The 27,411-nt window shown below is 40.7% G+C and overlaps 2 protein-coding genes across 3 annotated transcripts in view; one reads left to right on the top strand and one right to left on the bottom strand.

Annotated features, from left to right (window-relative positions):
- The window catches only part of HSCB (HscB mitochondrial iron-sulfur cluster cochaperone), a 169,224-nt gene that overhangs the window by 22,720 nt on the left and 119,093 nt on the right, over nucleotides 1-27,411 (bottom strand). The window lies entirely within an intron of this gene.
- TTC28 (tetratricopeptide repeat domain 28) overlaps nucleotides 1-27,411 on the top strand; it is a 125,993-nt gene that overhangs the window by 4,947 nt on the left and 93,635 nt on the right. The window contains exon 2 of one of the 2 annotated variants that reach the window (XM_052689454.1): nucleotides 675-953. In XM_052689454.1, the coding sequence (XP_052545414.1) occupies nucleotides 675-953 (279 nt within the window). Of the gene's footprint in view, nucleotides 1-674; nucleotides 954-2,994; nucleotides 3,139-27,411 lie in introns of those variants that run through there. The other variant, XM_052689455.1, reaches the window with a different exon arrangement.

Here is a 27,411-nt window from a genome sequence, read left to right on the forward strand (position 1 = left end):
GAATTCAGCAGTTCAGGAAGTGGCTCTGCAATGTTGGCTGTTGGTAATATAAACCAGCAGCCCTGTGTGCCCCGCTAATTTCTGCGAGTATACCCAGGCTCGTTCTTCTCTTCTGATTTATGAGCAATTTGCAGCCTGCAGTTGGCTGGGTGTAGGGGTTTGTGAGCCTGTGTACCAGTGTCAGTTCTTTGGTCTGAGGAGAATTTATACGTTCTTCTACTGTCTGTGCACACAGATGCTTCTCTGTCATCTACTGGACTTTGGATATACCAGCATCATCTCATCATTCATACCTGCCATGCATTCTGGTGGTCTTCTTTACCTTGGGACTGTGCTTGGTGTTGTAGAATCCAGTAATATAGGTGAACAGAAAATGCTTGTGAATGTGTGGACTTCAGAAACTAAACCAGACATCTTATGCCTGAATAAAACAGTGTCTGGAAGATAGCATTCATACAGAACACGATGCTTTTTAAAGCTCTTTATTGTTGCTTACGTACTGAGAAAATAATAACTGATTTTTAAAGAATGTGATTCTGAATTTAAAATTTATTAACATTAATGCTGATGACTTTAATTTCTGCTATAGGGTCTATTTTCGTATTTTTCTGTTCTTTTTTTTTTTAAATAGCATTTCTTATCATTAATGTGGAATTCCTCCCTGTCCCCCACAGATTTCTTTCTTTGGATCCAAAGCTGTTGGAAGAAGAAGTCCTGACAGCCCCATGTTGAGCAAAGCTGAATTTGTTGAGAAGGTTCGACAGAGCAACCAGGCTTGTCACGATGGTGACTTCCATACAGCAATTGTGTTGTACAACGAGGCCTTGGGAGTTGATCCTCAGAACTGCATTCTGTACAGTAACCGTTCAGCAGCGTACATGAAAATCCAGCAGTATGACAAGGCCCTGGATGATGCCATCAAAGCAAGACTTCTGAATCCCAAGTGGCCAAAGGTAAGAAAGTGTATTACTCTATCAAGAGGATCTTCATCAGGATTATTTCTCATACTGATAACCTAATGTAGAGAACTGCAAATAGTTCTGGGTTAACATCTGCTTTTACTAAAGGCTCTAGATAATTTTTTGTCTTCAGAAGTTGTTTAACCTGAGTTTCCTGCTGGGCATTAAACTTTTTTTTGTGTGAGGTGCAATACTGTCTTACTACTTTAAACCACCGTGGTTTCAGGCATCTTATAACAGCTTTGCATCCAGGAGCGTTTTGTTGCAACGTAGCATGGAGGTCAGTAGTAACAATGGAGCAATAAAATCTTTACAATAGTGTTCAAAGAGTTTTTGTGTACGTGATGGATAAACACTGTAAGAAATGTGCACCTCAGTGTACTTGGCAAAGTCTGAACATGCAAGGAAACGTTTATAAAGAGTAGATGGTGTTGATTACCTGTTCCTTCCGGGATTGTTTCCCACTGGCTGATTTTGATTGCTTCAATGGCTCTGACTGTCTAGCTAGCTAACTCAGGGTCTGCCCTTTACATGCTAATCCATTTTAATAGAATGTACTCCAGATTGCATTTTCCTGTCCTTTGCTCGCGTAGTCTTACCAGTCACTTTAGTTAATGATACCATTTAAGACCAGATTTATCATCTAGCTTCCTCTCCTCTATTTTTATAAAACTGCATTCTTCCTAGTTAGAACTGTTCCTAGATAAATGTGTGTGGTTTGAGGATTCAGTCCTGGGAAAGCTACTGTTTCTGCAGCTCCAGAGACATCACCTTACCTACTGAGGTATGTGTCTGCCTCAGAAGGAATGACAAGGCTTGCAATGTATGAATGCATTTAAAGACAAAGGAAGAATGTTGTCTTTTCATCAGTACAATCTCTTCACAGCATCGCTTTTGTCTCAGCCTTTGACCATGGGCATGCTGTGACAGCTTGTCTGCTAGGCTGGGCGTCCTGCAGTGGTTCCCTCACTAGGAGAGGGAGGATCCAACAGGGTTTTGATGGATCCTTCTGAAGGAGAAAAGATTGTCATGTCTTCTCCCCCCTCCCCCCGTCTTTTGCTCAAAATTGGATATCTCATCTATGGAACATTTGAAGACAAAAGTGTAATTTTAAACTCAGTTTATTTGTTTGTTAAGACCAGAAAACTGCTTTAAATGTTATTGAAAGTCTTTCCTAAAGCTCTGCCTGCTTGCAGTCACAAAAAGAAAAGCATGGCCCAGGGAAAGAGCTTCAGAGCTGAAACACGGAGTCTGTTGGTGAGAATTTCCTGTTCAAAGAATATTCATTGTAATTCTGTTTCCATAAAATACCAGTAAGGAAAGTGTCAGATGAATGTTGTGTTAAAAGTGCACCCCCACTAATGTTGAAACCCACAGCTATCAGCTAAGCTCTGCTAATTGCTGGGGCTGTTACCTGAGACAGAGCAGTTCTGTCTGCTTGCAGCACAGCAGCTGCAGCAGTTGTCTTAGTGTTACTAACAGTCAGTGCAAACATAAACACTAATGAGCTCTGATTACTTTACCACTGCGAGATGGTGCTTTGTCTGCTGGAATTCTGCATCTCTCTACAATGATATTTGAACTTTCTTTTTTCTTCCTTTTTTTTTTTTTTTTTTTTTCCTTTTGCATTTCTCTGGAATGGAGACTGAAAAGTGCTGCTAAAGCAGAGGGATTTGGTGTTTGCAGGAGCTCTTGGGCAACTCTCCTGTATGGAAAAATCACAGAGGAGTCTTTGTTTCTTTTTTTATTTGGTTAAAGAACAGAAATATAAATGAGCTTTCTGGCTGAACTGGAAAACAACTTTTGGTCAGATGAAACAGAGGCGAAGCTGCACGCTCCTGGCTCCTGAGTTGTTTGTTTTGTTGGCTTCTTGTTTGGTTGTTTTTGTTGGTTTGTTTTTTTTTGTGGAGGTTTTTTGTTTTCTTTGTTCCTCTTCCTATTTTTCTGGTAAATAAATGTGGTGGCTTCCCTTTCTCCTGCATGCAGCTCCTCTCCTCTGAGACCATTTTGTGAAAGGCCACTCCTCTGTGTTTCGGTGGTAACGGCAGGAATGCAAGGTAGCATTGGTGTGCTTCCTCAACTGTTTCTGATTAGTGAATCAGTTCTTACCCAGCTGAAGTGCTTTGGAAGTCACAGCAGAGATGAGAGATCCTGGAAGGGAGGCAGTGAAATCTGCGTGGTATGTTTTCCTCATTTAAATGCAGTTTGTTTTAAGCCATCATAGATTTAAAAAAAAAAAAAGGGAAAAATGTACTTTGAGGATTTATTAACTACCCCGATATTTTTTTGTGCACAGAGATTTCAGGTTGGATTGGATGTAGAAATAGCAAATAGATGATGGTGCTCAGAGATCTTGGTGGAGGGTTGGTAGCCATGCTCACTTGATGGTGGTGTCCCTTCTTAGTAGCTGGGCTTCAGCTCGTCAGTGGGAAGCAGCAGGAGGGCACTGTCTGAAGTTGAAAACTTTTGTTGCGTATTTCAATATCAGAAGCTCCTTTATAATTATTTTAAGAATCTATTTGGATCTTATTGATAGAATGTACGTGGGAGAACTTGAAATTAATGCATCTAAAAACCTAATCCATATTGCTGATTAGCCAGAAGAGGGAGCCTGACAGATGTGGCTTGTAATTTCTTGCAAAAAAATCTGAGTTTTTAAATACTGAAGTTTTTACTTCAGCAGTAGAAAAATGAATGGTTCTTGAATCCAGGTTTTCTGAGATCAAAGTTATTAGATGTATGCTTCTTTATCAGCCTTTATCTTGGTATATGTTTGTTATGTAAAGATACATTTATTTTTGTCATCAGCATCTACAATGCTCATAGGGAATATCACAGCTGAGATCTTGCATGTGTTTGGAATAAATGCGTTCCCACTCTGTAATCAAGCCAGTGCATTAAGCTGATCCATACTTCAGAGGATGGCAAACAAAAACCAAGAAGCATTATGAACTAAAGCTGTGAAATGAGACAGCGCAGAAAGCAGGAAGGGCTTGTTCTGCTTTCAAACACAGTTATGTATCACTCTGGATTTTTATACAGCTTTTATTTCCATTCAGGCCCTGAGGTAATTCAAACTTTGGTGCTTCCCCACTCACAGTTCTCCCAAGTTATTTCTTGTGAGGTCATGGCAATAGGAATTCATTTAGAGTACTGTGAAGCCTGAGCAGTGTTTCTGTAATGCGATGTAACTTGGTTTGCTGTCGTTCTGCACCACTGGGACCCTGTGTGCTGTGTGCCCAGATGAGCTCTTAGAGTACATAGTCCCATTACAATCATCTTCTTCTGAACTTAATAGAAAAGGAAAGAGGCTGTATTACAAAAAGCTGTGCCTGAAAGTCTTTCTTTTAACAGAGCTCGCTTCCTCCATCTTTTAAATCGGTCTTTTAAACATTAGTTGTTTATTAATAAGCAAGTATATTTATACAAATACATCTGCTTATCTACTGCAACTTTAAACCAAACACGGGTAATGAATATATGATTGCAGTAAGAAATACCTGGTCTGTAACAGATCACAGTAACTTAGTGTGGGTCTCATTATGTGGCTGTGGTGTTTTTTCCACCAGCACCACGTGAAACTCACGTTTGCAGTGTTTGTTTGGCAGGATGGCTCATCAGTTCTGCTATTCAAAATACTTTGTGTAATTGTCATTGAGAAGTTCAAAGATAAAAGGATGTTTCAGGAATTAAATTATATTTTGGGAATACCCTACAGGCAAATCAGATCAGGCTCATTTAGCTCTTTTGATTTCCTGCCAAGCAGCTCTTTTTGTTTTGCTGTGATCTGGCTCTAGCAAAGTTCTATTCAGTTGTGCAGGCTGCGTGGCTGTGAAGAGAATCCTTGGCATGGTGAGCAAAAATGAGGGATACATTCTGTGCCTGACGTCTGAACATGAGCAGTCTCTTGGTTCTTGCTGATGTTTTGGATGTAGGTCTTGTTTGGTTTTTGTCCTCAAATTACTGGAAAAATATACTGTGGCTTAAATGGTTTAAATTTGGGTCTAATTTTGTGTTAAAGTGTAGGTTTCAGTAACTGTTGCAAATTCATGCCTCAGATATAGAGAAATAGCTGGTCCCAGTGTGATGAGCTCATGGCTGTGAGGTAAGCAGCCTTCCCAGCAGGGGAACGAAGCCTTATCTAACTAGGAGCTACAGCTTGAGGGCAGAGCTGATAATCACTTTGACTGTGAGGAGAAACGGGTCCTTTCAGAAGTGGAAATGGTTTGAGCCGGCTGTGACAACAGCTTGATTTATTTTAGTATACAAACATCAGAAATGGAAAACAAACAAGTGGAAAACTCAAACTCCTTCTGAAGAAAAAAGAAGTTAATTGAACGTTGAACAAACTAGAAAATGCATTGGATTTCCTTAGTCCTGATGCCTAACCATGCAACTTTGCTGCCTTTTATAGCTTGTATTAGCTGTGTTTGTATTCCTTTCTTAGTCATGGTTAACTTCGACGTGGCTTTGAGGCGTTTGGTAAATGTTTTGTACTGTTCAAATTCAGGAATACTGAGGCAGTGCTTCCCACCCTGTCCTCAGGTACTCTGAGGGGAAAGTCCCTACTCTTGAATGATAACCAGCAATCAGAGTGCAAATGTGAGCTGTCTGGTGAAATTCTATTTTAGAGTACCCAACCTCTTGTTATCTAAGATTTGGTCTGTGGGAAACAGCAGACAGTATTTGGGTGAAAATAATTAACTGTTTTCTTGTATTGATTTATGGCCTTAATATCCCATCAGAAAAGCTGTTTGCTCACAAGGATGAAATGATTTGTCAGACTTGAACGTATTTGGCTACAAGGATGTTCAAACCAAAGTCTAATGTTCAGGCAGGAGCTACAGAGAGGAACTCTGAAGAGTTTAGCTGATGGAAGAAGAATGCTCTACGCATGTGTAAACTAAAAGTAACTGGAATGAATGACTCCCATTTCACATCAGTGCAAGTTTCTCTTACTGATCTTTGTCCATTTCCTGTGCTTCATTTAAAAATGTGGCTTTGTCTATGTAAATGATGAAGAAATCTGAAAGACAGAACAGAAAGAGGAGGGGATTTTGAGCTGTGAGGCCTTTGTGTATGAAATGCCAGGAGGGTTTTAGATGTTGTCGTGTAACTGTGAGGGAATTTGGTGAAATAGCTTGCATGGGTATTTTCTTAATTCACTCCAGCTGTTAATGGTATGATCAGACCTGTTAAAAAAGCAAAGGGACATTTGCTCATCCTCTTGTACTTCTGACTGCTTGCGTATCTTTAGATATTTATCCACATGTGCTGTAGTAATCCATAACAACCTAAAATTTTCTCCAAGAATTGCAAGTAAAATGCCCATCCTCCCTTGTGTGTAGAACTTCTAAGAAAAGAATGTGACTTGACCACATAATGTTTCTCATGAATAGGCCTCTTGTTTTTAATTTGATGAGCAAGGAACTTTCCAGTCCTGTTCTCCTGCTTACAATCTGTCCTTAATTTACAGAAAGATGCATTCCAGTTTTTCAAGCATAAAACTGTTGAGCAGATTTTTTTGGCTTTAGTAGAACTTGATGTGTTACGTTATCCTGAGACTCGTGCGTTTGTTGCTGTCTTTCCATGTCACAGAATCACAGCAGAGCTGAAGCTGGAAGGGGCCTCTGGAGGTCATGTAGTCCTGCCCCTACTGCTGAAGACAGGTCCATCTAGAGCAACTTATCCAGGACATTGCCCACTTGGGTTCTGAATACCTCCAAGGATGGAGTCTCTGTAGCTTGTCTGGGCAACCTATTCCAGTGTTTGACCACCTTCATGCACAAAAAATTGTCTTATGTTTAAATAGAGTTTCTTACCTTGAAGTTTGTACCTGTTGCATCTGGTCCATTTACTGGTACTAGTGAGAAGAGCCTGGTTCCACTTCTTTATTGTTGGGTGTTTATATCCATTGGTAAGGTTTAGTCTTCTACTGTGTCTTCTCCAGGTTTAACAATGGAAGGAACCGGCCTCTGTTTGTATGACCAGCAGGCCAGTCCCTCAGTCATCTTTGAGGCCTTTTTGCTAGATTTGGTTCTGTTTGTCTCTCTTTCTTGTACCCAGAATTGGTCACAGCATTCCATGTATGTTCTTGTCTTAAATACTGTATGTATTTATTAGTTAAGGTTGGGTTTTTGTTGTTGTTGTTGTTGCTGTATGTAGTGCCTTCTTCAAATCTTTTTCCCTTTCTCCTTTTTGAGCAATCCATTTTTTTTTGCTTATTACATTAAGCCATCTATACTTGTGGTGTTTTTTTTTTAACTTCATGTCTTTTTTGGGATGTATATCCAAATTAATAGAGCCTGGTTTTATTGTTATTAAGGAGTTGCAGTTATCTCAACTTTCTCTGTTCCTGTTCCTCCCATTCTTAGTGCTGCTTCTTGACAATCCTCTTGAATGTAATGGCAAGTTTGTGTACCCTTTATAACAGGATGTGTATACACACACACACACACACACACACACACACACACATATATATATTTATTTTTTTTTTCTGGCATTTTGTATAACATTCAATGTTCTTACTGTCTATAAGGCAGGCAGGGTACTTCTTATTTTACCGATTGGAAGTTGAGAGGCAAAAAATGTTTCTATTCTGTTTAGTCACCCTTGTGATAGAGCCAAGCCCTGTTGCATCCACATAACGTGCTGGCATAGATCTGAAGGCTGTGATAGCTGCATGACTGCTCTGCTGTCTCCCATGCTGAAATGTCTGCCCTTGAGCTTTAGATCATGTGGATGTGGCTGTATTGCCCTAGGTTCTGGACCTAGGACAAGTAGACATGCTTTAAACAGTCTTTTAACTGTCAGGTGGGGAATCTGTGAAATATATTTCGTATAACCTATGTTCTGGTCACTAGGTTGTCCTTTTCTGCATCAATTTTTTTTTTTTCTCCTTAATTAGGTACTTTAATAACGAGTATCATGTAGTGGTTTGGCAGCTTTATGGAGTTATGTTTTTCTTACAGTTCAGTCCTGTGGAATTATTCCTTTAGTGTCTCTGTGCCAGAAGTGAAGGTTGTGGTATTGCTAGGGGAAAACTGTAGTGTGGATATACTGCTTATACTTGCCTTTCCCTGAATTCTTAAAATGACAGAATAGCAGTAATATAACATAGTGGGGGGTAAAAAGAACAACAACCCCCTTCACTGTGATTATATAAATTGTAAAAACAAACAAATAAATAATTTCCAAGAGTCATCTAAGAGTTGTTGTTTTGAGAAGAATGTATACCAGGAAGAGTTAAGAAAAAATATCTTGTTACTTGTTTGTTGAGAGTCAGAGCCACTGGGTGTCGTTTTAAGACATTTGGATTGTCTTCATCTACTTCCATGGTACTGGATTTTGTATCCTGAATTTTTAGACTAAAACCTTAACCCTGAGGTGGTGCCACCTAACTTTTCTCATCAGCTGCTTGCTTCTCCAGTGTTGCTTTTTTTTTTTTTTTTTCCAGTTTATTCTTAGAGATGAGACAACTATTCCTGTTTTTTCTCAGCATAGGTGCTGCAAATTTCCTCACCTTGGGGATTAATTTTTTTAGAAATGTTATGGTAATGGTTATTCATAGCCTGCGAGTTGAAGAACTGTGAAGAACTGCAATGAACAAAGCACACATGAGAGGGCACTCCTTGCATGCGTAGTAATGCCTCTAGGATCTAACTTGGGAACAGATATTCATGTTTTTAGATGTTTCTAAGATACATTTATTTTCTGAAGTGTATGCTGTTCGTAATGCTTTTTATTTTCTCTTGACTTGAATCTGGATGTGGCCAGTATGCATGTCCTGGTAAATTGGGCTTCCTGGGGTTGTAATGTGACAGTAATGCATGTGGAAGGGGATCACCCATGTCTTATGTATGCTTTCTAGAATGGTATTCTTTAAAATTTACATTAGGTGTACGCACTTATTTTTCTTTGTGGTGTCCCTAGGCCCTCTTATTATGCTTTATTGCTACTTTTTACTGTATTTATGCTGCTTCCTACTATGATAAATCAAGTCACAGAAAGCTGCTCCTCACTTTTTTTTAATTTATTTTTTTCATATGGTGGATAGATGTGTTTTTGCAGGCTGGCATCATGAATTTATAGTGACTCTGGATTTGTGGTGTAGCTGTGACCATCAGAAAGGATTTAAGCAGCACTAGGAAGTCTCTTTTAGACACCGTGGGTGAAAAGGACTGCAGTGTGCCTTATTTTTTGAGATCTGCTGGTAGGTGGTTGTCTGGCAGTAAACAACAGGAGGATGATCAGCCTGGGTACCCCTGAAATAAGCAGGAATGCCCTTGGAAACCTGCATTTCTTGTTTGGGTTTACAGTCTGATTGCATCATGGCGTGTCTTGACATTGCTGAGTCCTCATCGCAGACCTGCTACCCTGACAGCTCTCTGAGGAAATCAAATGAAATGGAGAATTTGAGGAAACAAGTCACCAAGAGAAAACCCTAAAAATTGAGAATGCAGGAAATTTTCTTGACTGATGAGTCAGAAGGAAGCACGAAGTGTCTATACAGTGTGTATGAAGTGTCTATACAGTGTGTTCGGCATGGTGCTCTGAGCCAAGATCAAGAAAACCCAAATAATTGGCAGTGAGGCTTGCTGAGAACTACTTAACAACTGAAGGCATTGTGTGGTCTAACGATTTTGACTTACTGGCCTTTCAGCACACCGGGGTTTTGTTCAGGAAACTATTCCTGCTGTCTTGCTTCCCTGTAGCTAAGTAGGGTGTGCTGTGTTTGTGATAATGCGAAGGCAGGGAAGGCAGAACAGGGAAAACTGCTGCATTAAGCTTAGGCACTGTCTGACTCAAAAGCACAGTGATGGTTCAGATGAATTAGGGAAGAAATTTTCATATCAGTTCTTATTATTTCTATAAATACATCTTTTTTTTCTCTCAAAATGACTGCTTCCTCCACCCCAACCCTGAGAGCACTTAGGTCTCAGTCCTACTATGAACTTTTATACAAAGCAGGTCGTGTCTTCCTCTGGCCAAAACTGTCTTTGTGCATGTTTTCTTCTTTGCTTTAGAGGACAAATGATAAAGCCCCTCCTGCTGTGTGGAGCAGCAGAAATAATTTACTAAGCATTTGGCTATTATCCATCAGTAGAGAATTTACTCCTGAAGTTAGAGAAGTGAATAAACAAAATTGAGCAATACTATGCTTTCTATCATGTAGTTAATATATATTCCTGTTTGCTTTTGTTGTCTGGATTTAAGTTAGTTTTGAACTCTTACCTTCTTTCCCTTCCCTTCTGAATGCCAAGTTTGCCTTCTGAAGTCAACTGAATCTCTGTAGAAGTTGAGAGAACTACTGTAAGACCCTAAACATGAAATACAAGATTTGAAAGCTGTGCAGTACGGTTATTTTTATAATTTCTTATGGCTTTTCCAGGAGTTGGCAGTGGTATGCAAATTCCTGTATTGCTTTTCTCATTCTAAAGCTGTTGTCTTGGGTCCAGCTTAAAAAAAAAAATAATAGAGAACTTGAATGTTGATGTGTAACAAAATGTAAAAGAAAGGCATTCTTTTTGTTAGCATTCCAGTATATTAAAATATCCTCATCACACTGTTTGATGGATTTTCTTATGCTTGAGCATTGGCCATAAGTAAGAGTCATGGTTAAGGTATTTGATGGGCCTGTAACATTTATTTTATTTTTTGTTTGATATAGCTAATAAAACCAAATAATCCTGGATGTTTACAGAGAGAGGATGTTCTTTGAAACCTTTGTTAACTGAACCTCATCTCATATGGGAGATGGAAAGGAACCTTCCTGAAACACTGCATTAAATAATTCATAGTCTTCTATCATTCAGAGTGAAAAAGGAGATTTCCTTTTTTTGCCGTGGGTTATACAGCTTGTGTTTTAGTCACTGCTGTCTGTTTGCAGGCTTTTTTCCTTCACAAACAAAATGCAAAAAATAATGACAGAAGGGAAACATGAAGTTTTATACAAAAGATTTAGGCAATGTAATTTTTCTTTAAACCCTCAAGCTTATAGGCGTTAAACACGTGTATCCAGATTGTCTGTCTGTCAGTGCTTTTGTGTGAAAGGGGAGGGTAGAGGATGCTTCTTGTCTGGTCTGTTCTCTGTGTCTTTGGTTCCTTTCAACAGGCAGCAATGAAAGTCTTTGGACAGATCTTCCGTATGCCTTAGGAGTCAGTAGTTGTTATGGGGTGTTTCCTTGCTTCAGACTCTTTCTTGCTTCATTTTCCATAATCCAAAATTGCTTTCTGTTGACCCATTTCTGTGTTCATTTGAAATGTACATCCAGTTTTGGAGAAGGAATGACATATGCAATGTGCTGCAAGTTTGTTGTTAATCCTAGTGGTGTTAGAGTACAGTCTTGGGCTGACCTGTGCTGTGTTTCGTTGGACTACAGACTTGATGGTCAGTGTTACTGCTAAGAGAAGTAATGGAAACTAGCATTCTTTATTAATCTGTGTTATTCTTTTATTTCTTGTTCTGCTGTATATGCCAATAATTTTGTTGATGCACATTTCAGCTGAACTTAATATCTCTGCAGTTAGTGGTTATAGCTGTATCATTTTGCTTAAAATTGTTGCTTGGCATTGAGTGCCCAGTACATCTCAAGTTCTGAATACTGCTACCTTGTATTGCTGACCTCGCTTGTGCTGCCTTTTGATGTGTAGCTAAACTTATGCTGGTTCTTTCTGACTTAAAATGAGGTCATAAAGCAAAGTAGAAGACAAACATGATGGATTTTGCTTTCGCAGCACATGCAGAGCTCGTCTGCTTCAAAAGCAGGCCTTCATGATTATTCTAACTGAAGACAGTAGGTCTTTCTATGATCATAGCAAAACTAGGCATATCTCTGAGAGGTACTTTTAAAATCCTGCTGAGAACATGGGAAGTATGACTGCCAATGCTAACATCAGTTTGATCTAAGCTCCTCTTACAGGATTCACTTTGTCATCTTTTATTTTTATTCTCTTTAGAAAAGAATAAATACTGGTAGTAACAAGAGCAGCTTTTTAAGGAGAACTGTTGGGGGTGGTCAGTGAAGGATGGAATAAAGCTGCTTTTGTCTCTTTGAATCTGCTCTTCCCTTTGGGTAAAGCTGATAGATGGTGAATGTCAGCTTTTCTGTCAGAACTGCCACGTGGGATCGGACTGAAGGTCTGCGTAATGGAGTTGGAGTAGCCTGTTTAAATGATGCCCGCTACGAGGTGTTGAAGGAGACAGGAAGTGCTGGGTGAGCCTTTCCCTGGCAAGCATTTCTTCCTGAGCGCTGTCAAAGAGATTCAGGGACCTTCTGACCTGGAGGTTTCGTTTGAGCTGTTGCGTTTTTCTTATCGCTGATGGACTTCTCTTCAAGAAGTTAATTATTCACGAGTCCATTTGTTCCGTGGAACCACAAGAGTTTGATATTTTTTCTAAGTGTTGCGTGGAAGAAAAAGCCTGGCATTTGGTTTTATTGCTTTATCATGGTGACGTTCAGATGGCGTTTTGCTGGACAGCTCCCCTGTGGGTTGAATGCTGCGTCAGCGGGGCTCTGCGGTCGCTCACTGGGCCTCTGGAACGCTTCAGATGCTGAGACAAATGCTGGACAATTTCTCTTTTATTTTTAATTTAGCTAGATATTTAGGACCTGGAAAACAACAGAACTAAAACTGTGTTTAGCCGGTGCGTGCTTAGTGAGCTTTGAAGAGAGAGCTTGCCATAACCTGAAGTTGATAGTGATGAAATTTTGTTAGGAAAAATCAAGGACATTTTAAAACACTGGCATTACCCCTCACATTTTATGGATGGAGAGACAGAGATTTGCTGTAGGCCATCCAGCTGGCTCCTGGCAGGCTTGAGAATAGGATCTAAGACTCATTAGTCTCACTGTGTACTCAGCCTGTGAATTTCTACAATCAGGTGGTGTATTTGCGCCAAGATTTCAGATGGCTTGAACTGGCCGTTTGCAGTGTAGAACTTGTATTTCAAGGCTGTGAAATAATGAGCTTGAAAATAGTGGAAAATTAGCTCTGTGTATTTTAACTTTCTTGGATTGCACGTATCTAAGATCAGACGGCTTTTAACAAAAACTAAGATATGAAAAGAAGTGCAAACGTGTGCCTTAAGCACTGCTGCACCTTGTAGAAGACAATTCCATTCAAAGTAAGAATAATAATTAAAAAACAAACAAACAAACAAACAAAAAAAAAACATCTAATCTATCCAACTAGGATAGAAAGTATGAAGGATATTGTGCCTTCAAGGAACAACTTGCCTTCCAAGGCAGTGTGTGAAAGTAACCTTTATCGTTCTTCAGCTAGCACACAACAATGCACATAAGCTTCTTGATCATCTTTAACATTTCATTACTTGGTAGTTCACCAGTAGTGAGCCATACTGCACTTGCAAGCTTGAGTTGCTAATTGCAATTTGACTGATTGGCATTTTCCCTGAATCCTCTCCCTTGCCTTTGGAGATGTGTGTCGGCTCTGGCTGGTTCACGTCTTTGGTAGGAGGGTAAGGCAGTAGTTTGACCCCAGAGAGTTGAGATGTGCCTCATGCTGGTGTTTACTTTGTGTTGATATGTGTCGCTGTTACCTTTGTTACCAGTGCATTCAAGGAAATTACATTTTATCATGAGTGCAGCAGAAAGGAAATGCATGCAACTGTGTTTCAGGGAGTAAATTTTTCATGATCGTAGCACAGGAGTACTAAATAAAAAATGTCAGCTTCTTAGATTTGGTTGCAGTACAGAAATGTGCCTGGAAATAATGGGTTCTGTGACTGTTTTGAAATAAAGGACAGCTATAGCGCTGAACCTCAGAGGGCAGAAAAATTTGTGCGCTTAATCACAGAAGGAGATGCCTGGTATTGCAGTGTATGATCATTAAGAGTTTGGAAAGCTGTAACAAGGCAGAGAATGCAGCAGAAAAATGAATGTGAATGAGAGGAGCATGCATAGTAAACATAGCTTTTAGAGATCTAAATTAATTTGCTGAAGAATAAAAAAGAAATTGGCTTTCTGTATGATTTCATTCAGTCCTGTGCTTGTTCTGCTTTGTCTCACGCCCGAGGTGCTTTGAGGAATGGGGCTGATTCTGAAGTCTGTCTGGAGAGGAGCAGTAAGAATCGGAGCTATTAGTTAATGATCCAAAGCAGCAAGCCAGCTTTGGCTCAGACACATCCATTGTCTCTTACACTCCTACACAGTTACTCCCCCTAAATGTTTCCCTTCTTTTTGTTCCTCCTGTCTCATCATATAAACTAGACCCATCCAAAAAAAAAAAGAAGAAAAAAAAAGAAAACAACACCTCTCTGAAGTGCCAACAATAAAAATTGCTCTTCAGAATGCTCAAAGCTATTAATTAAAGTGATTAATCATTTCTGGAGCTACAGATATTTTAAAGCATCTTGTATATATGTTGCTTGTGGTGTTGGTTTTGGTGCTTAATGAAATAGGAAAATCTAAAATTTGTATAAAATGACTATCTGCATTTCAGCAATTACAAATTTACTGTAACTTGTGTGAATTCATGTTTTTTAAAATCACACCATAGAACAGAAAACAACTTGGATATAGCTGGTTACAAGTGTGTATTCTATTGACCTGAGAAATGAAGGCAGCTTTTCCAGGAGGGTGAGAGCAGTGGGCTTGTTGATCTACAGACTGAAGCCTCCGTAGGGATTTGGGTACTTGTTCTGCTTAGGTTTTTGCATGTTATCACACTAGAAGAAGTTGTTTATATTTTGCCTCAGGTGCTTAAGAGAACACATACACATGGCTATGGAATCCAAAAACCCTAATGGTGCATGCAGTAATTTTGCTACCAAGTTCTTTCACTTTGGTGAACGCCCTGGTTCTTCAGTGTCTGAGCAAAGCCCCAGCTTCTCCCACTGCATGGACAAATCCCAACTGGGGCCACTGTGTGTCTTAGGCCAAGGCTCTTCTTCCATGAGACACTGCCACAGCCCACCTGAAATGTTGTGCAGCCTGCAGGGTCAGTCTGAGAGTGTGTTTGAGGAGCCCATGTGTAGGTGAGGTACTTAGGGCTGTGTGGGAACTTCATCTTCTATCTTTTAATCAGCTGGCAATGATAAGGATGGAAAATCACATACTCTTTGCGATCAGGAAGCACAAGTGCTTTATCACAGGCGTTATGCAGGAACCAGATGCAACAAATTGTTAATCTTGGAGTATTTCCCAACAGCCAAAACATTTGAACAATATCTAACAGATTTTAATTTTACTTGCAAACAATTGCAGGACATGAATATTTCTCCAGTGACTGGAGAAAGCTAAATTTATAGTTAAGAAGTTGAGAAAATACCCCAAACAATTGGCTTTTAAAACCAAAACACCCTCCCAGTCACTTCCCCTGACAAAATTTGCCTTATTTTTTAATCCTCCCCTCTTCCACTCAAACTAATAATAAAAATACTGAACCATTTGCTTTTTAGATGGGTTACAAACTGAAGGATTTCAGGATGGAGCTCTGGGGGAGATGCTGAGGAGCCTCAATAAAGTATAGGAGCACTATAGATAGGGCTTTATCAGAAATAACCATGTGAGAACTATTTATGCTCCAGCAGTGCTTTTACTGCACGCATAACGAGTTTAATAGCAAAGAGGCCTCTACCACATGTTGCAGGCATTTTAAAAACTGGAAACCATTGGAAGACAATTAGGAGATTTCTGTTGTTCACACCAGTGCAAAACCCAGTCCTCTGTGCACTTCTTGTCTGTGCTACATGCTTACTGTAACGTACAGTACCAAAAGCAAATGTCGTGTAGATACTTTGCTTCTGCATGAAGAGCACAATGGTGGGAACAAGTTACTCTGCCTAAGAGGTTTACTCTTAGTTACTCTGTAGGAGGTTTTTAGTATCAAAATGTTTTAATTTTGTTGCTTGATGAGGAAGTTGACTGAGATCTATGCATTCAGTATACTGGCTGTAGTGACAGAGGAGTGTATGGGTGGTTTCTTCTGGTGTCTGTTAGTTTAGTTTGAGATTTGTTCTGGGTAACAAAAACCCCTTGGCTACTGGTCGAGCTTGTCGTGTCATTGCTATGAAGCCATCTGCAGGTTCTCTTAGGCTGCATGTCTGTTGGCTGGCCATCTAAATGGATTTCATTAGAGCCAGCTGATCTGGACCCCCCCGACTTGACAGTGCTCTTAAATGAGTTCTTTGTCTATTCTACCTCAGACTTGTTGGCATTAACTGTGTTTTTATAGTTCACCTCACTAAGTGAATTCTGAAGTAGATGTCAGTAACTAACTTAAAAGTAATTATTACAATTAGCTGATGCCTGATGCAGCAATTGAAGTTTGGTAGCCTTTTACTTAGTTAGGAAGCAGGAAAAGAATTGCTTTTTCATTCAGGAGAAGTCTTTTGACTTGAATTCATCAAATGCCTTCAGTTTTCTACTAGATTTTCTGGAACATTAGACTGATATCTGGAAACACTTTGGTGACCAGCAGAGGAGATTTCAACAGGATTGCTGTATCTAGAAATGCAAGGAGTATCTTGGGAAAGATGGATTTATGGACTGCTGTTGCTTTGAGCCAACATACTTATTAATTTGTGATACATCTAGATCCTAGCTATTGTTGTGTTTCTGTGGGTAACCTCTGAGTGACCCCCAACTGATGAGTTGGCTGTGTTGCACGTTAAACTGTTTTGCATGAGAAGGAATCTGAATTCTTTGTTTTGAAACTTGAGTCTGTTGCAATTTTTCTCCACCTTTTGAATAGCTTTAGAAGTGGCAATTAAGCCTATTTGTGTGGGATCAGTCCTGGAAGCTGTGTTCATCATCTCTGTTAGAGGTGAAAGTTGCAATAGAAAAGCAGAGGTGGTCTGTAGTACCTGACAGCTCTGTGTCCCACAGCGAGTGAAGTCCCTGTTAGCATCCCTTGCTTGAGCATTGGAAATGCTACAGAGTTCTGCCTTTGTAGCACTTGAGAACTTGATATTCAGGCAAGTGATCTCTGGCTTCTAATTGCCCTTTGGTCTCAACTTTGTTGGCTTTTTTATGTGCTTTATTAGAACCTATGCCAAAGTCTCCTCAATTACCTACAGCTGCTGTTGTCTTTTCACAACAGTCTACACCATGAGGACTGCTGACTTCTGTCTGTCAGTCTGAGAGCTCTTGAAAGGCCAAACTCATTTCGTTGATCTACTGATGGGATTTCTCCTCCTCCAACTGAGGTCAGGGCTCATGCATGGTCTGTTTCTGACACAGGAAATGAGCACCTTAGGGACAAGGCAGCATCCTGATGACTTGTGCTAGTTTGTCTATGTGCTCTTGCTTAAAACTCACAGGCATCTTCATGGAATGGCATTATGATTTCCATTGTCTTTTGATGTGTGCTTTTCCTTTTTCTTTCTTTTTTTTTTTTTTTTCCCCAACGAAATTGGAATAGGTGGAGGAAATGTATGTATGCACATGTGTCATGTGAACCCATACATGTATACGTTTAGTCCTTAATGTGTGCAGAAATTTTGTGAGGTAAAACAGAGGAATGCAAGTGGTGAATACTAGTTTTACAAGTCCTTTGAGTGGTCTTGATCTCACAGGTTATGACAGCAAAATACACACCTCCCAAGTAATACATTGCATGCAATTTCTGCACATACGTGTACTCTTTACACAGGAGGTGATATGCTAACTTACAAGTTAGTGTGAGTCTGTGAGTCTGGAGGGTGTGTTATTGTTCAGGTAACTCTTCCAATGTAATGGAAATGCTGCAGGAAACAAAGTAGGAAAACAGGTATTTTCCAGTGTAAGGCGCTGCTAATATCTTCCTCCTAGGAAGGTAATTACCAGTTACTTCTCTGTTTCTGGTTGTGATGAACTGTTTACTGGGCTCGAAACTGTATTTCAACATGTTCTGAATCCTTCAAATTCAGTCAACCCTTGACCAATGTTATACCTTAAAAATAAAACACAGTAACAGAGGTAGTGACTGAATATCAGTGCTGTAATTACCTGTCATTTCCTGTGTGATAAATAAGGTGTTTTTTCCACATACATTAATTATGTGGTGGGACGTGCTTGCTAACCTGGGTTATTGTAGAAGCCTGTAGGAGTAGCTGAGTTCATTATTAATTTGCTGAATTCAGGGATGAGAGGACCATTAAGGAACACGATACACAATCTTCCAAATGCATTTTAGGAAGTCTCAAAAAATTTTGTTGCTGGAGTCTGGATGAGTATCTTGGAAAATATTGCTTTGTGCTTGCTTTGATTTGTAACCATCCTGATGTCAGAGCTGAGGTATGAGATGGGCAGGCTCACTCTGCAGCAGTTCTTGTTTTCAGGGCTCCTGACACCATGGATAGGCATCTGCATCTTGGGCTTGTGAGGGCCTTTGACGTTGGAATGCCTTCTCCTTTTCTTTAAAAGGGTTTGAGAGATTTATGTATGAGCAAACACAGACATTTTCAGAGAACAGATCCTGCCCCTCTCCTCTGCCCTGGTAAGACCTCATCTGGAGTACTGTGTCCAGTTCTGGGCTCCCCAGTACAAAAAAGACAAGGATCTCTTGGAAAGAGTCCAGCGGAGGGCCACGAAGATGGTGAAGGGCCTGGAGCATCTCTGCTATGAGGAAAGGCTGAGTGAACTGAGTCTGTTCAGCCTTGAGAAAAGGAGACTGAGAGGGGACCTGATCCAGGTCTATAAATATCTAAGGTGTGGGGGGCAGAATGGCGAGGCCAGACTGTTTTCATTGGTGAGTGGAGACAGGACAAGGGGAAACGGCTGGAAACTGCAGCATAGGAAGTTCTGCACAAATGTGCGCAAGAACTTCTTTACAGTGAGGTGACGGAGCACTGGAACAGGCTGCCCAGGGAGGTGGTGGAGTCTCCTTCTCTGGAGATGTTCAAGACCTGCCTGGATGCCGACCTGTGCGACCTGCTGTAGGGAACCTGCTTTGGCAGGGGGGTTGGACTCGATGATCTCTGGAGGTCCCTTCCAACCCCTACAATTCTGTGATTCTGTGATTTGCAGTATGAGGTAAAGACATTTAGGTGGGCTCTCACTTCTGTAATGACTATCGCTGCAAGAGGAGCCATTGATCTCATCTTCAGAGAACAGTGAATCTGTACTGCATCACCTGCTGTCACCCATAGCAGTGAAAAACAGCCATGGCCTTACAGGGAAGATGCAGATTTTCCAGTTTTCAGGTGGATGAAGAGTTAAAGACACACTGTGAGTAAAAGGAAAAGCATGTTGCGTTCACAGAAATTATGGCCTTCTGCAAAGAGAAAATGTTTACAGACGGGATATAATAAATGCAAGTTAGGAATGATTAGAAAGTATAGATGGGAGATAGAATGGGTATGAACAGGAGAGAACACTGCACCCAATAAAGCATTAAATATGGTTTTGCAAGGGGAGAACCTTTGGGACGGAGAGTCAGTCGTTTTCCCCCTGGGGATTCTGGGGCTCTGTTTTGGTGGTCTGTACGGTAGAGGCTGAGCTTTGGCAAACTGAAGAGTGCATGATGTCATTGGATGCATAACATATGCACTGAGAGCTAGTAAATGCTGTTCACACTGCGGTGCGCTGCCAGATGTGTGTGCTGGAATGCACTTTGAGAAATGGAAAAGTCATCTTTATAAAGATACCAAGAGATGAAGTAAGAATGTCCTGTACTGAGCCTGGTTGAAGCTGCAGCGCTGCCAAGTGCAGCCGCACCGCTGAGTTGCCCCTCCTGAGCTCTGGGTTCTGCTGTTGGGAGCATTCTGTGCAGAAGGCCTTATTCAGCGTTTCTCTGTAGTTCGAGGATGAGCTCTGAGAAGCTCCCGTTCTATCCAGAAAACTTATTTGGGATGTGCTGGTATGAACTGATTTGCAGCAGGTGAGCATCAGGGTACCTACTCAGTGCAGTTTCCACCCTTCTTTACTCTGTTCTGAATGGTTACAACAGCTTCTAGTGCAGCCGCTGCTCTGTTCCTAAGGCACTCCTCTTGCTACAGATTAAGGTGCCTCTAGGGATTAGCTGAATCTCTTACCCAACAGCACTTCGCATGCAATAAAAGCAGAGCTGGCTTTACGTTCTTCTGTACTTTAGAGTGAAAATAAATGTCCCACTAAACACTGAGGTCAACTGTTTGTCTAAATCACAGCGTGTTACCTGATTGTCGCTACATAGAGAGGTAAATTTTGCTTTGCTTCTCCTTTCCTTTGCTCTGAGAGATTAAAGCAAAGAGGGAAGCTGCTGGAAAGCAGCGAGAGAGAATGCCTACAGCCAGCCAGGAGCTTCTTAACCCAGTGGGACAGGCAAAGTACGTTTCAAGCTTAGGAGAGTTTTTCTTTTTAGTATACTTGTGTCATTTTTTGATGTTTACTGATGACTTTTTTAGGCTAAAATGATCACTACTAATTGACGATGGAGTGATCTTTGGTTTCTGTGTGAGAGTACAAACAGTACATACCCTGTAATGGTTGCACACACAAACTGCAACTGTGGAATCCGTGGAACTGTGCTATTTCTGAAGGCCTGTTTAAGGTACTCTCTGATCACTGCCTCAGAGGAATGTTGAATGTGTCTTGCTGGAAGATTTGCATTTAATACTTGCTCAGTAGAAGTCATGGTAACTAAGGAGGGAAGTTGTGATCTCTGCAACTTTGAAGTGGAATAGCACAGTCCTGGGAATACCACTGTGCTCAGACAGACCCAACCATGCTCCCAGACTTCAGACTCCAACATATAAACTTTAACAAGTGTTATCAGAAACGTATCTTCTTTCTCATATACAAGACAAATAGTTTGCTGTGCTCTTCGTTCTGTAGAACAAAGATCATTCAGAGGTATGTTTCTAGTCTGACGGGACTCATTTTGCTTGTTTCATTGGAAGGATTGGGACCAACTTAATTAAATGTCTGATTTAGTAAGTCAGGCTGTCTGTTTAGGGAACAGCTTGTGTAATCTGGGATGTGGTTCCTGTAGCAGCTCAGCAGCCAGGACACTTTTATTTCTATTCAGATTGCAGTGATTAAGAACAAATTATTATAAATTTGAAGTCTTGCTTATTAGGCCTAAGTCTTTACACAATTAGACAACTACACAATTAATTAGAAGGGATTTTTTTTTAACTGAAAGGTTAATAGTAAGATATGAGCTTATTGGCAGCTCTTTATGTAGGTGTTGATACTCCCAGAATGGCAGTTGGGTAGCAAAAGGAAAGGCTGGATGGCATTCCAGGTGCACTGTCATGTAGAGCAGGGAGAATATGAGCTAATTTTTTCTCTCCTTTGTCTTTTGTCCTCCATCTCTCTTTTGCTTTAACATAGAGCACACACACAAGGCATCTCACGCAGTGTTGGAATTTGGGGTCTGTAGAGTTTTCTCCATCTTTCTTGGATCTTTATAGTTTGTGAAGCTTTTAGTTCATTCTTGACTTTCTTAGATTTGCTTGTGCTGGTCAGGTGATTCCTTCTCATATGTGGTCTTTTAGTATTTCATATCCAGTAAGTGCTGTCAGAGCTGTTGCATGTCCAAGTTCCTTCCCATGATCTTTTCTCCACGTAGAATCCCTTTATTACATTTTCAGTTCTAAGTGTGTTTTCTGTGCTGCAGCTCAGTTATCTGTAACTTGATGTCAGAGTCATAAAGTGCAATAGGAGAGCAATAGCAAAGCTGCCTTACAAGAAGTATAAAATATGACTGTTATCATCTCTTTGTGGTGGGATTTATAGTAACAGACTAAAATGGTTTGTTCTGCAGCCATGGTGCGTTCATATACAAGCTGGGATTACTTTTTATTCTAATTCTTACCTCTGTTTTGGTACCCAGTTGCTCTGCATTTGGTTCTGCAATTGAATGTAAAGGTGCAATTCATTTGCATTAGCAGAATTTTTGATGCTAACATGCTGATGAACTAATTTACATACATCTAGGAAATAAATTTTTCAGAACTAACCATTCATTTACATCTCATAATGACTTTGTTCAGCAGTTGTTTGTGGCAAATACAGCCTTAGTTTCTGTGCGTGCTAATGCTGAAGTTGTATGAGCCCGGAATGGTGAGTCATTAAAACAGTTACTTTAATGGTATGAGGAATAAAGAAAGCTGTATATGAAATTCTACACTTAATGAGCTTGCTTGAAGCTAGCTCTGGAAGGGAATGTGGCCACGTTTCCCATCTCTGATGTACTGCCTTTAGAACAAAAAAATTCTTCCTCTTTAGTTGGGCCAGTTCTATGAAGCTCTATATGTAGATAAATACATGAGTTTTTATGTATTGATTTTTGATGTCCAGACTTACTTTAAAATTCAGCCCAGAAACTTAGCAAATACCAGAAATTATTGATCCATTCAAGCTGTACTTGTAGTGGCATGATTTGAAAAGACCACATCCAGCCATTGATTTGTATTACAATGAGCACTGTATTTATCATGGTACAAACTTTGCGATTTGTTTTAACATAAAGATTAAAAGGAGAGTTTCAGGTTGGCTGGATATGTGAGGGAACTGGTAATGTATTATACAGAATTAGACTCACAGGTCACTGGTTTGGAACTGCGTGAGTTTGTGGAAAAATTGCTACTTGCTTGGTGGAATGGAGTCACTCGTCTGTTTGTATGATGTTTGCATGAGAGTGACTTCATTGTAATTGGCATTAAGCAGCTCTGGCTGACAGCCAAAGCAGCGGCTGCACGAGAGATGAGTTGTGGGGCTGCACTGAGTTGTGCCATAGCCACAAGGGCCTTTGCTCTGAGGGTTTGAGGCAGGTCAGCACTGATGTTGCTGGGAAGCGTATGGAATGGCTTGGTTTTTCTTGCCTGCTGTGTGCACGTGCACTGAGTTCCTATTTCAGGAATACTCGTTTGTAATCTCGCTTTTTAAAAAGTGCAAAATGTGTGTTAGAGAAAAAGGGAGCAAAGATGAGTGCATGTGAGTCTTCAAGACTGCATTTGAGTTTGCCATGGAGCAAACTCCAACATTTATTTAGAGCCTCCTCTAAATAAATATTTAGTAAGATAAGAGGCTGATTGCAAAAATAATTGTGGAGCAATCTTCTGTTTACATTATCTTTTAAATGGATGGTTTAAGTATTTTTTTCTTTAAAATGTATTCAAAATATATTTTAACATTGCTTATGTGGATGCAGCTCAATTATTTTCTTATTTTTATTTCTTGCAAATGGCTTCCCTCAGTTCTCTTATCAGGCGTGGGTGGAAATTGCTATGTGGTTGGCTCCTACTCCTCTTCCATGTAGAAAAACTGTGATACCCCTCAAAGTCTCGTGCTCTCCCAGTGCTGGATGCTTAAAATCCAGACGCTAAGTCATCTAGCTGTGGTCATTTGTATCTTTAAGATGGAGCCATCCTTGTCCTACAGCTGACCTAGTTATTCTTCAGTGCTTTCACAGCTTCTGCTGAGAAATGTTTCGAGTCAGGTTCTGAACAGCTGTGTGATGTGGGAAGCTGCTGGCCTGTCCACCATGGAACAGAACCAACTGCATCTTGCCCCGCTCACTGAGTATTCCAGTTCTGATTTTTAGTGAGCTTTTCTATGCTTATGGCTCCAAGTGGTGGGGTGCACTGAACTGTATACATCCACTCATCTGATAGGAGCACTTCTGTAAAGAACAGGTCCTGTGAGCATTGCAGTGCCCCACACTCCATAGGATTTGGCATGTGCACATCGTTGGCCCCTTGTGAGCAGATCCAGGCTGGCAGTGGTGTCAGAAGTGAGGGCAATATAAGTTAAATCTCCATCTGTGTGTGCTTCTCCAGCACAGATCTGAGATGTAGATCCTCAGAGTGTGCACTGTCCCTGCTGTGACGATTCCAGCGATGCTTTACAGCACGTCACGGTGGCTCTGCACTGTAAGAATGGTTATCTCAGCCATGGCAATGGAAGTCATTCTTAGCACTAAATGTAACCAAAAGAAATAGCTGCCCTCAGATCATTTTTCTGAAGATTTATCTGAATTTTTTTCTGAGAGCTTGTTGGCTGCGTATCTGCAGACACTTTGTCATTGTATAGAAGTTAAGTTTATTCCTTTCTTTCTCATGGCTGTTAACAGAGAAAAGGGCTGCTGTACAGCTTCAGCATACTGTGGCTTGGTGAAAAGATGATACTGAATATGGATGAATTGTCACATTTCTTATTCATGAATTCCCAACTGAAAATGTGAACAGACACAAACGAAATTCTTCTTCCATATTTTACACGAAAGTTCAGCAGTAGAACTGTCTATCATTGTAAATCATAGGAGAAGACTCCTTAGAGAGCTGTAAGTGCTGTTTCTGACTGCTGCAGGATTTTTTGTGAAAATCTCAGGGCTCAGAGCAGAATAGGTGTTATAACATATTGCCATTTCCACTGCATAAGAAGGGAGATTTGGAATTGACAAAACAGATCCTTTGCAATACAATAGCTTTATTGTGTAGCCTTTTCAGAGGAAAATGAAAAAGAATTTTAGATTAAAAATTCTGTAAAGTTCAGTGTCCTGAGAAGCAGGATGAGCACAGTACGTAGTGTGACAAAGCTCTGTAACTTGTCTAGAAAAGGAGTTTGTGTTGCATTTGTACATTTAGGTAGTTGACCAATTATTAGACCGTATTTGACATGTGTAGTCACGAGATGGATTGTTTAATGAGCTGGTGGGCTCTGTCTGCTTCATCCTTTCCCTTGATGGCAAACTCTTCGCACCAGCAAAGGAGGCCCACAGGCTCTTTCTTGTTTCCTTGGTCTTTCCTTGCTCAAGGTGTGTGAGCACTGTACAATCTCTGGGATTACATGCTGGCTCATTTCATTTATTTCATTTTTTCCATTTCTTCTCATCATTCTCATCTAGACACATCATCAGGTGTGTTTGGAACACTGCTTTGGGAGCAGTGTCTGTGTGAGCGTGTGATTTCAAACTGTAGTTGGAAGTTTTCACATTAGGAAAGCGTTAGGGGTTGGATGGTTGTTGTGATCTTCTGTTTTATTGGTGGATCTGTGCTTCCCCAGTGCTGCTGTGTCTCTAAAGTTACTACAGCCATCTGCTTTGCTGTTGGCTGTTTCTACACAAACACAAGATCTCCCCAGTAGGTGCCAGAGCAACTCAGAGTGAGAGTGGAAAGACAGTATCTTAATTGAAAGGGGCTTCGTTTAGTCTTGCAGTTGCTGAATGCAAAAAGGCAGGCAAAACAAGGCAAACACCATTTATTGCAATTTGTTTCTAGTCACTATAGTTCGAATTTAAAGCATAAAGAGCAGCTGCTTGTAGTGAGACAAATGAAAAACGACTGGAAAAATTAAAACATAGAGTCCCAGTACTGAGTAACTAATGAAAGCCTACTCAAACAGAGCGCAGAGTTCAGTGCAGATGTTTCAGGTGCTTACCTGAAATACAGACAAACTGCAACCTTCAGAGTTCCCACAGAGCGAGCCATGTACTGCAGAAGAGCAGGCTTTTCTGCTTTAGCCGTGCCTGCTTTTATTCTCAGATAGATATTTTCCAATAAGTGGTAACGATTGAAGCTGCTGCTGGCTAAAAGGCCTGTCCCGTGTGGCTGGGGTTGCCTGGCAACCGGAGTGTGGGGAGGGCAGGAGGACCACAGCGCTGGTACCTGGTGCTGCTGCCCTGCACTCTTCCTCGCCATATCCCCCTGCCTTGCAGCTCTTGTGTTTTGTGGCTCGAGGAGCAAGAAGTAGAATGTGAGTTGAGTTTATATGTCAGTGTGTGTACGTGTGCATTTATGTCTATTTCATTCAATCATTTGAGCAACAGGGACATTCCACAAAGCTGGGGGCTTCATACGGACAGGATGCTTCAGCAGTTCTGGTGAGGGAGATCTTTTCCTGCTGCGTCCACTCTGAAGTAGCAATGCAGATCTGACCAGAAGCCCCGTGTGTGAGGCCAAGCATTACTTGTGAAGCCTTTTATTCAACTTACCAGTGGTGCTAAGGAAACTGCTCCTTTCCTTGACTTCTGGTTCTTGTGACCAGTCTCCTCTCAGGTATTTGTTTTTTGTGTTCTGTGCTCAAAGCCCCTGCAGTCCCCTCAGCCTACAGCCAGGAGTGGCTCTGGGACATGGAGGTGTCAGTGAAACTACAAACTGAGGTCAGCAAGAGGTACACAGGAATCTCAGCTTTAAGAAAGAGCAGTCTGGGCTTTCTGGATTTTCGTCTTAGAATCTGAATGCTTCATCTTCAATTATAAAAGATACTTCTTTGATATTGACTGCTCATCTGGGATGATGGCAGTGACTCAGGATGAATCTGCTCTGCTTACCAGGTGTTGGGACATGCAAGGCCATTCTTCCCTAGTTACAGTCAGTACCTCCTGAGTATGCCCAGACCACAGTACTCTCCTTCTTCTGTTGTCCTTTCCTGACTATGTAGTATTGTGGATCTTTAGAAAAAGTACTATTCCAGAAGACTGAGGAAGTGCTTCTTGTACAGTTGCTTTTACCATTAGTAAATAATAAATAGCATGTCATGTAAAATAAAGCAAAGTTTCAGTGCTCTGATATAGAAGAAAGCTTTTCAAACTGAAGCTGCCTTCTTTTGGAATCTGCAGAAATATCCTTGAGAAAGAGGAGAAGACAGAGCATTTCTGTTGGACGATGCCAAGCTCTCTAAATGCAACAGGTGTTGCAGATAATTGCAGGACATTGTTGTAGCCACAGTTGTTCCAGAGACGGGTGGATCAGGTGCCCGACTGTTGTGATCTGAAGCAAGCAGTGCTTTATTTCACTCTTTGAATTTCTCACTTGGGACAGCAGATGGTGATGAAAGTCAGCAAGGGAAAATTTGGAGAAGTCCCTTCTTCAAGGAAGGGTGCATAGCAAGGAGGATCTATTTTGGCAAATCTTTTACCCCCCTGTATTACTTTGACCCACATCTTGATCAAATTACACTTGTCTCCATAGCAGCAGTAATTGTGCTTGCTATGGAAAGAGGGAAGTGGGAGCCCTAATGAGAAGCAGGTCCCAAACATGTTTTCTTTTCTGCTCGTAATCACACAGTGACCCAGCTGAAGCCAATAACAGTCACAATTAGCAGCTAGAAAGCAACCATCTTCCTTGGGAAGAGTGAAAATTTAGAATGTATTCCCTGCCCTGAGAGCTGTAGAAATATATTATCTAAGTGTTATGTTGTGCCTGTGAAGCAATTATGTGGTAACCTCCTGGAAGAGCACGTATCTCTTTTGATAAAAACATTCACCAGCCAAGAAATCTCTTCTTGTGACTGAAACCTTCATCCCAGCCTGTGCTTCTGAAGATCGCGGTGCCATACACGTGAGTTATTTTTTTCTCTGTTTTGTTGCTATTTGTCCTTTCTACAAAATGGTTATTCTGTTAACATTAGGCTCACTCTTTTGAGGGCAAAATTCTTCATAGTTCTTCATGTGGAAACCTGTAAATTATTTTTGTTTTCTGTATGTATCATCTTTGTTGAAGTTTTAGACACTGCATGGACTGAGCTTGCCTGGGATGATGCTCATTTTCTCCGTGGCAGGTTATATAATGCTTTGT

The sequence above is a fragment of the Tympanuchus pallidicinctus genome, unplaced genomic scaffold (genome assembly GCF_026119805.1).
Source record: "Tympanuchus pallidicinctus isolate F22 unplaced genomic scaffold, pur_lepc_1.0 scaffold25, whole genome shotgun sequence".
Lineage (NCBI taxonomy): Eukaryota > Metazoa > Chordata > Aves > Galliformes > Phasianidae > Tympanuchus > Tympanuchus pallidicinctus.